General features: G+C 43.3%; 1 protein-coding gene across 1 annotated transcript in view; it reads left to right on the top strand.

Annotated features, from left to right (window-relative positions):
- TSNAX (translin associated factor X) overlaps positions 1 to 11,939 on the top strand; it is a 162,207-nt gene extending 150,268 nt beyond the window's left edge. The window contains exon 7 of the mRNA XM_088457419.1: positions 11,142 to 11,939. Coding sequence (XP_088313545.1) covers positions 11,142 to 11,528 — 387 coding nt within the window. The 3' untranslated portion in view covers positions 11,529 to 11,939. The remainder of the gene's footprint in view (positions 1 to 11,141) is intronic.
- Positions 11,940 to 14,059: the final 2,120 nt, after the last annotated feature.

Below are 14,059 nucleotides of genomic sequence, written 5' to 3'. Positions count from 1 at the left end.
AGTTTTTTCTATTAACGCTCAAGGTCTTAACATCCCTGGAAAAAGGTGTAAGCTAGTACGCTCTTTATGGGCTGGTAGGGTAGATGTGGCAATGATACAAGACCCACTTTAAATCTGGCCTGCATACACCTTCTCTTTATGATCATCGTTTTCCCACAGCTTTCTTTAACAATAGTCCTGAAGGGAAATCTAAAGGTGTAGCTATTCTTTTTTAACAGAGATTACCTGTCACTGATGTTATAGTTCATAAGTTGATCCCAGACAGACTGCTTCTACTCACCTGTAAGCTTTTTAACCAAGCCTTTACATTTATTAATACTCATGCCCCTAATCAAGTCCAACACACCTTAAAGACAGCCATAGACCAAGTCGATCCTTTGGTAAAAGGTATTAAGCATAGACCAAGTCGATCCTTTGGTAAAATGTATTACAGTTTTAGGGGAAGATCTCAATTGGACCCTAGACCCCATGCTTCATACCTCTAATTGCTCCCATCGATTTTTGCAAATTAAATATCTTCAAGTTCGACGGAGTTTCCATGATCACCAGCCGGCCGACTCTCTTGGAGAATTTTACACCCTACTGGTCGCGACTACCCGTTCTACTCCCACCCCCATAAGACCTACTCCTGTTTTTAGATTATCTATTCGTGATAAACAGATTCCTCCACATGCTCACTGACGCTACTATCAGGTCGATTACCTGGTCAGATCATGCCCCAATTTCTTTACAATTGGCATTACCTATCCTCCAGGTCAGTGGACTTGGCGGCTTAATGAATCTCTCCTACAAGATGCTTATTTCAGGGCTGAGATTGATTCGGCTCTCTCTCACTGCCTAGCACATAACGACACCTCTGTTGTCTCCCATATTAGTTTGGGAAGCTCATAAGTGTGTCCTGAGAGGCAAAATCATCCATCTTGGTTCTTATATTAAAAAATAGAGATCCGTACAGGTTTCAGCCTTGCTTCAGCGTATTAGCCTGCTTGGGTCCTCTCACAAATCTTCCCTTTGTGGCGACACCTACCTGGAACTTTCAGAGTCTCGAATAGCTCTCAACAAGTTGCTTTCTGATAAAATATAATCATCCCTGTGGAAATGTAAAAGCCGGTTCTACCAATGGGGGAACAAACCAGGGAAGCTTTTAGCCCTGGCCTTGCGAGCCCAGCGAACATCTGGATTTGTACCTAATATTAAAGACAATTCAGGCAAAACCCACTTTTTGACATTGAAAATTGCTTCCTGCTTTAGATATTACTACTCTACCCTTTATAATCTGGCGGGTTCCTCTTCTGGATTTCCAACACCACCTTCTTCACAAGATTTACTAGATTATCTCTATACAGTCTCTCTTCCTACTCTTTCTTCCTCAGACAGAGATTCCATGGAACTTCCTGGATCGACAGCTTGCCCCGTTTTGTAGGCGGGCCGGGGGGGGGGGTGGTTTCCAAAACGGAGGCGTTCCTTAACGAACGCCTACCGTTTTGTGGGCGGCCGCACTGACATCATCAGTGATGTCAGTGGGGAGTTTCCTGCTCTTTCAGAGCAGGAAGCTTCCTGGGGCTTACGAGTGCCCAGACCCAACCTTGGGGACTGGTTGTAAGCCCCGATGGTCGCGATGGTGTTCAGCATCGTGACCATCAACCTGGTCGGACGTTAAGCGTTTAGCGATGGACAAGTAGGCCGCCGTTCAGGATGCAAGTGGCCGCCCTGATTCAATGCGACCGCTTGCAACTAACGACCGCCTCTGAATGAGGTCCTGTGTCTCTCTATCCCCTTCTCATACAGTGTCTGCTCTTTACCAATTGCTATTATCTAGCCAGTTTTCCTCAATCCCACCCTCGGCCAAAACCTGGGAAAAGGATCTAGGCATCTACTTCTCTGATTCAGAATGGCAGACAACTTTTCTTAAAGCTCACACTAGCTTTATTTGTATAACTATTAGGGAGACACCGTGTAAGATTTTAATGAGATGGTACAGACATCCAGCTTTGCTAAACACCATGGATCTCATTCAGAGGCGGTCGCACAGAGCGATTTGTCGTAGCGAGTGATGTTTTTTTCAACTGCGCATGCGTGTACATGGCAGTGCGCGTGCGCAAGCTTGTCTTCCCAACCGCAATCCTCTTGCTCGCTAGTCACTACGAGGTCGTAGCTGTGATTGACATTTCGTGCCGTTTGTGGGTGGTTAGAGGGGAAGGTGCTTGTGAACAGGGGTGTGGTGGTGCGCACGCAGGCATGGGTGACCTTAAAAAGGGCGTTTTAAGGGCGTGCATATATTACTGAGCGAGTCATCACACACGTCATTTCGTTGCAATAACGACGCTACTGCTCGCAGAGCTAAGGGTAGCCCAGGGTCTACCTTAAGCATTGCGAGTGCTGGCGATGGTTTCTGCCTCAACCGATGTTTGCAGGCAATTAACAATGTAACAGGTGTTAATCGTTCTGACGTAGGTTGCCGCCTGCGACCGACTCTGAATTAGCCGTAGAGATAGAAGGTGTGCTTTCATTGTTGTGGGTGTTTCCGCGCTTACGATGAGCGTTGCTACTGAGCGCTCGTTTTGCATATTCTCGATCACTTTGGGTGCGACCTATCACTCCCTCTGAATGAGGTCCCATATTCCCATCTGTACCCAGTTCTTGCTGGAGATGTTCTAATGCTCTAGGCACCCTGTGACCTATTTGGTGGGATTGTCCCCTTCTATCAAATTTTTGGTCAGATGTTACTTCTGTATCCCAAAAAATTTTAGGCAGATCTGTTCGCACAGGCCCAGAATTCTGGTTACTTAACCACTCTACAACTCTGGTAGCCCAGTTCAGAAAGCCTTTGCTTCGTCACCTCAGTAACGCAGCACGCGTTGTTATTCCTGTACTCTGGAAATCTACAACACCACCTACATGTAAAGACTTGACTACTTCATGTCAATGGAAGATATTTTGTACTCCTATTCAGATAAATTTTCTGACTTTAACTAAGGGAACCAAATATTGATAGAGTATAAATCCACAGATAATTATAAGAATTATATGTCTTCCAACTCAACTATCATATGATTCATAACTCTTATAAAGTTACTATATATTTTTCTTATTTGAGATGATCCCTTCCTCACTCTTTTTTATATATATATTTTTTCCAGTTTTAAGTTGGGTTTTTGTCTTTTTTCTTTTTTGTTTTGTTGTCTATGTTCTCTATGAGACAGTTTCTACTTTGTATGCAGTATATTATTATTATTGTGTTTTTTCAATTGCTTTTCCGAGCAAGTTCTGCTATGTACTATCTCAGATGTGTAATGTCTATATTGTTGATGTTTATTTGTATATCTTAATAAAAACAGAATATACAAAAAAAAGAACAATTGTTTTGAGCCTAAGGCAGAGGGGTATATTTAGTGTGGGTTTTTAGAAATGAAGTTGTTGCTCATAGCAATCAATCAGATTCTACTTATCATTTATCTAGCACCTTATAGAATATAATAGCTAGAATCTGATTGGTTGCTATGGGCAACAACTCCACTTCTAAAAACCCGCACTTTAGTAAATATACCCCAGAGAGTGTTTTAAATGGTCAGAAGTGTAGAAAGAAAATAAAGAATAGCACTATACAATTGCGAAGAAAACATCAAGCGAGCTATGATTCCCGAAAGCGGTCTCCAGAGTAGTTGTATAGTTTCTGCTCATAGCACAGTGTTACGTCAGTATGTGGTCTATGTAATATGCTAAGTATCAATGACTTTACATATGAGGCCCGCATAGTTAGGTCAGTTTTATGGTTTGTGTATTGTGCTGGGTATTAGTTACTGTACATATGAGGCCAACAGGACATACTTGTATGAGTCTAACAAGATGTACATAGTGTCAGTTACTGTACATATATGAGGCTTGCATAGTGTAATGGTAGTGTGTGGCTGGCAATTGGCATTCTAATTCTTCCCAAAGTTGTCAATCAGAATAAGGTCACAGCTTTGTGCAAACTAGTCACGTCCTTCCACTCCAAACTTGGCAAACCATTTTTTGATGGACCTTGCTTTGTGCATAGGGCAATTGTCATGTATGCCTTGCTTACAACAAAGGAAGCACAGGGGAACATACTGTAGTTCAGGCCCAACAATGAAAAACTGTCCCAGACAATTATACCACCTTACCCCTTCTTTGTAGATGGCAGTACATGTTTGGGCACGAATTGTTCTTTTGTCAACTGCCTAACTCATCTGGTGATGGTGAAGCAGGACTAACTCCAGAAAACACATTTCCACTGCTCTAGTATGCAATGCCAGTGAGCTTTATACAACCCTATCCGATGATTGCACATGATATGTGGCTTATGGAAACCCAGTTAATGAAGCTCACAATATATGTTCCTGTGCTGATGTTTCTTCCAGAGGCTCTTTGAAACTCGGTAATGAATGTTGCATGAGAGGACAAATATTTTATATGCACTTAAAGATTTTGTGGTTCCATTCTGTGAGCTTATGTGTCCTACAACTTTGTGGCTGGTCTGTTTTTGCACCTTTGCGTCTTCACTATACAATAAAAGCACTGACAGGTGACCAGGATAGTTCAAGCAGAGCAGAGATACAAACTGAATTGTTGGAAAGATGGTATCCTCTGCCACTGTGCCCTTCAGTACAACCCACTCCACTGCTAATGTTTGCCTGTGGAGTTTGCATGACCTGTTAGAAAGTGTTGGCTAATTGACAGGGTACTTGTGAGAGAAGCACGTGGCAGGGGATGGCATGCTATAGAAAATCTGGTGGTCAGGGCTTAGCACTTGATATATAGACTGGTGGTCTGGGGTTGCATTTGATAGAAAAATGTTGAGCAGGCCGGTGGTATGTGATGGAAATACTGGTGGGTAATGGGAGAGAATTTCAAGTACTTGTTTTTAAAATTATAATTCTAACTTTTTTTTTTTTGTATTCGTTTATTGAACAGATATAACAATGCAATGAGTAATACAATTGTCATAATATAAAATATTAGGACGGAACATATAAAAAATAAACAATCAGTAACAATTTGTCAGAAAATAAATGGCTATTCAATAGGCTATAATCATTTGCCTGACATACATAAATAATCAAGAGAAAAAAAGACCTGCAAAAAAAGAAACTAGAGAAAGTTTGTAAAGAAGAAGGGGGGTGGGGGAGAATAAAACAATAAGAAAAAGGGGGGTAGAGGGGAAAGGGGAAGATTAGGAGCGAGCGAGTAGTAAAATAAATGTGAACGCACATTGATGTATGATTGTGAAAGGGAGAATAATGTTGAAGCTAACCTAGTCCTGGGAGAGGCAATTTATGAAAAGTATACCAGGAATTCCACACTGTGTGGAACTTCTGGACGTTATTGTTCCATAGACTTGTATATTCCATTTTTGCTATGAACGAAATTCTGTTCATGAGTTCCTGGCGACTGGGGGTACACTGTACTTTCCAGTTACAGGCAATTTGATACTTGGCAGCGCAAGAGATATAAAGAACTAGTTTGTTGGAGGTATTGGGGATGAAGTCAATCGGAGCACATAGTACAAAGTTAGCTGGAGTGGGAGAAGTCGGGTTGTTAGTAACTTGAGATAGGAGGGTACGGACAATGTTCCAAAATGGGACAATTAAAGGACACGTCCACCAGATGTGAAAAAATTTTCCCACTTGGCCACAACCTCTCCAGCAGAAGTTAGAGGAGCTGGGATAGATCTGGTGTAGACGTACTGGCACTAAATACCATCTGGAATACACCTTATAGGAGTTCTCGTGGATGGCCACGCTAATGTTTCTTTCCCAAGGGAGATCCATCTCCCAAGCCCTCTTGTGTGTTTCAAGTGGAGGAGACTCCAATGCCAATATAGAGTGATAAAGGTGCGATATAGTTCCCTTGTCGTGATGTCTGTAAATACATAGTCTGTCTATAGGAGTAGGGGGGGAGTGGGCGTGAGGAATTGAGGTGGTAAAATGTCTGATTTGTAGATATTGATAATGAAGTTTATGGGCTATTTTATGCTTGTCTTGAATGTCCGAAAAGGACCTAGGCAAGGAAGCTTCAATTATATGGTGAAACCTTGTGACGCCTGCTAATATCCAGGGACCTGCCATTTTTTGAGATAGACTTGGGGGGAATGCAGGATTGTTCCAAATGGGGGTTAGAGAGGAGGGGCGTGTAGAAAGATTTAGTTTTTTGTTGAGTGAGTCCCAGTTACTGAGTGTCAGTTTTATAGTGGGAAATAGAAGAGCAGATCTAGGTCTATGTTTACGGGGCAACCAGGGTAAGTAAGAGACCGAATGTAAATCCACCAAATCACTCTCCAGGTCGACCCATCTCTTAACATGGCGAGGTGAATGCCATGCGGACATCTTGCTCAACCGGGTCGCGTTGTAGTAGGATGTAGAGAGGGCAATCCCAAACCTCCGTCCCGAGAACATTTAAAGAGTATGTCTCGCCGAATCCGGGGTTTTCGATAATTCCAAATAAATTTACAGAGATTGGTTTGTAGGGAATTGAGGGTGTGACAAAGGATAGGGACAGGGAGAGTTTGAAAAAGGTATAATAATTTGGAGAGACTGTTCATTTTTACGGCGTTGATGCGACCCACCCAAAGAAAATATGTTTGCCACTGTTGCAGGTCTCTTTGGATTGATCTGATGAGGGTAGGGTAGTTAGTTTTATATAGGGATTCATAAGATTTAGCACCCACAGCTTAGCTAGCGACCAGGGTGATGGTCACGATGGTGATTACCATCACGACCACCGTGGCTTGCGACCAGACCCTAAGGTTGGGTCTGGGCACTCGCAAGCCCCAGGGAGCTTTCTGCTCTGATCGAGCAGGGAGTTCCCCACTGACATCACTGATGATGTCAGTGCGGCCGCCCACAAAGCGGTAGGCGTTCCTAAAGGAACGCCTCCATTTTGGAAACCACCCCTCCGGCCCGCCTACAAAAAGGGGCGATCAACATCGACAGCCGCCCCTTTTGTAGCAGCTCTCTAGTAGGTTAGGTTGTGAGTTGTGAGTAGGGTAGGCTGGTACTGACCTTGATGTGCTGTGTATCATTCGGCAGTTGAAGGCCCCTGTTACAAGTCTCACAATCTGTCCTTAGTGATGATTCCGGACCTGTGAGAGAGAGTCACCCTGCAGCATGTCACTGGGGATGCAGAGGTTAACACCTGCTGTATGAAGCCACACGCAGGTAAAATAGATAGCAGGCCAGGTGTTTGTGGCAAGGAGGAGAGACTGTGGGCCAAGATGGCGGCTCCTTGCTGTTCTCTATCACAGCGCCGCTTCTCAGGGCTCGTGGGGGGAGATAGGGGGTTATGTGGAGGTGAGGTCTTCGTGGAGAGCGGCAGCGGCACCCCATTTGATATCGGAGATCAGTGGGGGTGGACGCGGTGTGTCTAGCAGGCCGCGCGTCGCTCAAACTTGAGCCCGCGGCAGGTAGGCCGCACTCGAGTCGGTGGCTCATGCCCGCTTCAGGGCCACTATTCAGCTTGGTCAGCGGCACCGGGTAGCAAAAGGGGCTTAGGGATCCCAATTAGGGCTAATTTCAGCGCGATTGAGTACAGACAGGGTGGTTTTAAACGTGGGCAATGCGGGAACTGCACACATCCACTCGGTCTGCTTGCTAAGCCATGCCCCCCAAATAGCGTAAATATTTATATCAATAACACATATCCATTGGGGGAGGGGGGTGATGCTGTGGAGACTGGATTTGCTGGAGAGCAGTCAGTGTAACCCCCAGAAGTAAAATGGAGATCTGCAGGTAGGTCGCAGTTAATATGGGAACCCCACAAATCTCTTGCAGTTACAGTGGCCGTGCAGAGGGAAATTGAGGGTCTGAGAATTATCAGTGCAGACTACATTGATATGTTATGATGACCAGGGAATCAGGGGGGGTACATCTGTAACTCTCCAGGGGGCAAGGGTGCCTGGTGAGGGTGAGATTGACTACTTAGCTTTACAGTATGTGCCTGATGAAGGTCATTAGAAAGATGTCTCTAATTCAAGTCCTACATTCTAATTGCTTCAGTGGTTCCAGGCACTGGGGGGGATCCACCCACAGGTCTTTGAGTGGATGTAGAGAGGGGCGACCACTGGGTCAGATCTCCAGCAACTGTGAGGCAGGCAGCAGACCGAGTGTCTGTGGTTAGCAGCTGGGTCTGGAAGCTAAAATGGTGGGTCCTTGATATTCACGTAATCCGCAGGGCCGCATCTCAGGGCTCGTGAGAGGAGGGTTGCAGGAGCAAGATCCGCAAGGAGGGAGGCAGCGTCACCCTCTGTGTATCAGCCACGGCCAGCGCGGGTGGCCGCGACTATGGCATCACGTGCATCACTGCCGGGGCATCAAGCTCCAGGCCGCGGCTTCTGGGCTGCAGGTAGGCCCCAGACCGCCGGTGCTCACCTGGGCTGTGGAGGGTCCGGTGGACGGAGTGGGGACACAGCGTGCACCTTCAGGCAGGAGGGTGAGTGATTTGGGCTGCCGCCAGAGGGTTAAAGCAGCTCCTTTTTTAGGGGCTAGCAGGAGCTGCAGTAGAATTGGTCCATCCAAAGAGACAGCCAGACCACGCCCCAATTCTAACTGTTTTAATGTTACAAAAAGCTAAGGTATTCCATAGACGACAAGGTATTTAGCTTTAAAATGTCCAATTAAAGCGTCTAACACAAGTATTCTAAAATATCAGAAAACTCTTGAAACTCTACCAATTAATCTCTCTAACAGCAATGCAGCTGTTCTAATTAGTGACATCACACCCTGTGGTTAGTTGCAGATTCAGCACTTTCATGGAGTGAAATTGCAGTCTTGCGCAAAAGGGTGGAGCTGTTAAAGCGTAGATATGTGCGTTCACTTACACACATGCAGGGTATGCAACTGAAGGCTTGAGCAGCTATGTAGCACAAATGATCGTCCCACACAACCATCACACTCCTTCCCCTCAATCAACCCTTTCAGCCTCAGCTAACATTCCATTCAGTCCCCACTTTCATGTGTGCATGCAGTGTCAGCAGGATGTGTGATAAACAAAGTAGTGTGATGATAACGGGGTAATTAGCTTGGTAGAGGGTGGTTTGGTGCAGTGTTTAGGTGCTGTAATGAGAGTCCACGCCCAGTTTTTAGGTAAAATAAATGGAATGGTGCTTTACTTTCCAGCATAAATAAGGTACAGCACAAATGAACAGAAAATAATAAACAACCTGGTCCCTTTTTAGAGCACCTAAGTCACTTCTTGATCCCTGACTATAAGGGTGCAGCTAGTCTGCCAATAGCAGCTAGTCTGCAGGTCTATTGCCAGCTCCAGCCTGGCTTGGCTTGGCTGCCACATCTATACAAAACAGAAAGTCTTGGTGGCCTTTCCTGTCTCCTCCAGGTATAGGCTCTGGCTTCCTCAGCCTGCAGCTTAGCTGCTTTAATGTCACACAGTCTGAGAGGTTTGTGGTCCCCTTCTGCCTACTGCAGGTCTGACTCGGCCCCCTGACCCCCAGTGGCTTTGCTTAGCTTCACTGGGCTCTCTGGCTGCCACAGTCCCACTTAGACTGTCTCCAACGGCAGCCTGACTGGTCTGCCTTCTCACCAGCCCACACCTGAGCTCTCTCCACCCTGCAGCAATTACATATCTTCCCACAATCTTTTTCTCCTTTGTGTGGACTGATCTCTTCTGCCCCACACAGCTCACAGCGCTATGTCTGGTGATACTGCCACAATAGGTATAATCATAGTAGGTAGTATATAGAACTACTTAAGATGTGGTAACACTGGATTGTGGGGACAGACTAGTAGGTGGGGAATGAGCGGGTTGTTGAAAATGGCAAATGACTTGGACAGAGGTTCCCAAACGCTGTCCTCAAGGCTCTCCAACAGTTCAGGTATTAGAGATAGCCAAGGTTAAGAATAGGTGGTCAAATCAAATTGACTGAGGTACTAATTAAATCACCTGTGCTCAACCATGGATATCTCTAAAACCTGAACTGTTGGGGAGCCTTGAGGACCGTGATTGGGAACCTCTGGACTAGGAGATAATATGTTGGGTCACATTGGTATATAAGTACTGAATCAGAGATTCGGGCTGAATGAGAAATGGGATGTTGAGAACATAGATGAGAATAAGTTTGGTATAGAGGCAGAAATTTGGGTAATTCACTGAGATGTGAGGACTGAGGTTGGATCTGGGGAATAACAGTTTAAAATAATTAGGTTAGTATAGTATTTGTGTCTACTAAATGCTTCTGGAAATTTGGTGGGTTGCTTTTGCATGCTGAGTGTGATGAATTTAGAGACTGAGTGGGAAGGTTTTGGGATCTATCTTACAGCATATAGCATATACTACAGATTTCCGTACAACTCTGCATAGGCCCCAAATGTTCATGAACATAGACTGTATCAGTTTTTAAAATCAATTGTTGTGGTTATACACATTCCATCTCCTTAAACATCCATTTTAATAAAGTATGACTGCCTAGCTACAAAAAAATTAAATGCAATTCATGTCTTTCATTTCAATTTTCATCTAGTTATCCATGTTCTTATGTCCTCACGGCGGTTTGGCCTACGGAAGTGTTTTCTCTCTGGTGTGTCATATTTCTTTATTTTTTATTGGTGGAAATTCATCCTAGACCATTTCTTATTTATCCACTTTAGTTTGTAGTCCAAAAGTCTGAGTGCATTTTTCAAACGGAATGTTGTTTGCTTGTGAGTGATTTTGAACATTTGAAAATAACAGATTTATATGGATGGCACGTGTTAGTATGTCAATATTTTACAGGGCCGTAGCTAGGGTAGTTCGGTCGGTGCCATCGCACAGGGCACCACAAGTCAGGGGGTGCTGTTTGGGCCTGTCAAATTTCTGTTTATTATCAGTCTTGCTTATAGCTTCCTCTTATTTCATCCCCAGCATCTCCTGGCCTCTCATATCTCTTCCCTGGCCCTTCCCCATGAAGCCATGGCCCTTTTTTGGATGCATTATGCCCCTTTGAAAAATGAGGGGGGCGCCAATGCTCTTTCTGGCACAGGGCACCAAAAAGTCTAGTTACGGCTCTGATATTTTATATGCATGTACTGTATATACAGATGAAGTTCATCTTATTGTGCTAATGTGTTTGTTACACTGAAATGCAGCAGTCTAAATATTTTTATTTTAACATCAGGTTTTTTCATTTATAGACCAGCTTTGATTGCCTTGGAAAAGAGCAGAGTGAAGCAAATGCCTTAAGCCTTCAAATAACTTCTGTGGATTACTTGCTTGGAGTAGCAGATCTTACTGGAGAGCTTATGCGGTTATGCATAAGTAGTGTTGGGAACGGAGACATAGATACTCCCTTTCAACTGACTCAATTTTTGCGTGAAATTTTTGATGGATTTGCTTATATTGGGAACACGGGGCCCTATGAAATTTCTAGAAAACTATATGCATTAAAGCAGAGCCTATCAAAAGTGGAGAATGCCTGTTACACATTGAAAGTGAGAGGGTCTGAAATTCCTAAACACATGCTGGCAGATTTGTTTGTGTCAAAATGTGAACTCCTTGAGCATGATGAAGGCATAGCTTAAAGGGACTAAGGTATAAATTAAAAATGTGTCAAATCCGTTTATTTGTTAATTACATTACTTTTGTAGTTATAAAAAAATACATTATTAGAATTATTGAAAACCATGCAGCTTCGAAATGTATCAATGTTTGTCCACAGAAAATCATGCCTTTCTAACAGATCTTTTTCAAAAGTTGGGCAATTGTAGTACTCACTGTGTATTAGTCTTTCTTCCAGTCTTAAATTTAATTGATACCCTTTTGAATATTTGCATCCTATGAAAATAAAATTACTTATTGACCACTAATTTTCTTACGTGACTAATTATTTATATAATACATAAGGTCATAAGGGCACCATGTACATTCTCTAAACCACACAGTAAATCTATTTGTATTTAAAATCTTAATTAAAACTTGTCCGTTATCTGGTACTACTTGCCCAAGCCTTGTGATTATTTTAAGCACTATTCTTAACACCATTTTGTTTTTAATGTTGTAAGTTTTATTTCAACTCCTTATGTAATGTTTTCCATGTTTTATGTACAGATGTGTCCTGCTCTAACTATTCTCAAGTTCCGACGAGGACCCTTTGTTTTGAGATACCGAGAATGATACGTTCTTGTGTCACACTGTCACCTGTCTGACAAGCTGTTATAAATAACCTATCTATGTCTGTCCCACCATACGTTCTCTGTGTGTCATTTCTTTAAAAGCAATAAACCCATAAGAGTGCTGGCATAGACTTTTGTTACTCTGTGCGATAAATAATTCAACAATAGGAGACAGAACAGTCCTTTTTTAACCAGAATCGGTGTAAGGCAAATTGGACTGGTCTGTACTATTCGATTACAAAAGATGCTAAGAGCAAAAAAAGAAAGATTCCTATGTGGGAAGGGCAGCAACAGAACTCTTGGGGCCCGGTACAATTGGATCTCTGGGGACCCTAAACCTCTGCCCTCCCTGTGCCCCCGTCTTTAACCCCTCCTCCAAACACTCATGTAAGTTAACCCCCTCTGTGGATTCCAAGTGTCAAATTTGTTGCCCAAGGCTATTTAACCCTTGCACAACTACAGCTACTTATTCAAATATATAAATTGGTGGTTGTGCCCAATTTCCCACCCTATTTCATGCCCAAAAGCTTTGTGGGCCGAGCAAAATACAATTGAAATTTGTGTAATAGATAGCATATTTTGTTTATACAATGTAAGCTTAGTGATTCGATTTGATTTAAATGTTTTAATATAACATGTTCTGAATAAGAAGCTGGAAAATGAATAAGAAGCTAATTTCAGCCTCGTGTTTAATCTGGCATCCAGGAGGGTTTTAAATCCTCCTCTATGCTTGCACCAAAATATTCCTCTGAAGATATAGGAATAGTATCTATACATTCTCTAGAAACACTATAGTTAGACCAACATGTATGCTGTGGGTTTGCTATGTTTTGTCTATAATGCATTTTCATAGCCTTGTTTAAGCTGTTAACTAAACTTGACCTAACTTAAGCTGGGGTATACACGTAAAGATTTTCCAACTAGTTGATTGGTTGGAATGAATATCTGGTAACATATGGGAGTAACTGATGATCAGCAATTTGCTCCTAAATACCAGAAAACAGATGAAAATGGTCGTCGGACAAGTTTGTTAAATGTTTGATCTAAACAATTTGTTCACTAACCGTTTTTGTCCATTTTCCGGCATTTGGGAGCAAATTGCTGATTGTCATTTGCTTTCATACCTGACCAGATTTTCATCCAACCAATCAACTAATTGGATGGTTAGACAGAAAATCTTTACGTGTGTACCCAGCTTTAGGTGCATTTTATTTGTTACACAGCACACCCCTTGTCACTTTTCTACCTGGATTGCTTTTTTGTACCTTCCAGAACTTTTCTGTGTGCAGGGGGCTGCTGTATTTATGCTAATATTGTCACAGGATTGTGTAATCAAGAGACCCCACAGGAGGTCACAAGTTCAATGAGACCAGCATTTTTAAACGATTTCAATACATATTTATTTACATTTATACTGCTTACCTTGTATATACACTTGCTGAAATGCCGATTTGTAAACAAGAAATCTATAATTTTGCAATCCTAGCATATTTGCTGTTTTCCCTCCAAAACGTTGAAGCCACAACTACCATGGTGTCAACTTTATAGTCCAGTGCAGTGTCTTCGTCACAGGCCACTGTTCGTCCCCTCTCTTTGACTCACTACACAGGCTCCTTACATGTCTGTTAAGGGGAATTCTTCCAGAGCTGTCCCAGCAAGAAAAATGCCATGTCAGGTTTTAGGTTCAGCTTTATGTTCAAGGCGGCTTCTGTAATGGTTACTTTGCTGTGGTGCAGCAGTCTCTGTCCCTGGTAGCAGAGCCCTACAGAATGACTCATGCCATATTTAAGTTGCCCTTGTATAGACTGTTTCCTTCAGATACTATCTCTGCGGGTGCCTCACTTTTGCCCAGGGCACCGTGGCCGATTCGGTTTGCTCCCCCTTCTCCCTGGGGCTGCAGGGCTTATCCCAGTCGGCAAACCGTTTCCAAAGTTGGGAAA

The sequence above is a fragment of the Taudactylus pleione genome, unplaced genomic scaffold, assembly GCF_031769625.1.
Source record: "Taudactylus pleione unplaced genomic scaffold, aTauple2 ptg000760l, whole genome shotgun sequence".
NCBI classification, from domain to species: domain Eukaryota; kingdom Metazoa; phylum Chordata; class Amphibia; order Anura; family Myobatrachidae; genus Taudactylus; species Taudactylus pleione.
The sequence above is the reverse complement of the archived record's forward strand: the minus strand, read 5'-3'. Positions and strand labels throughout refer to the sequence as shown.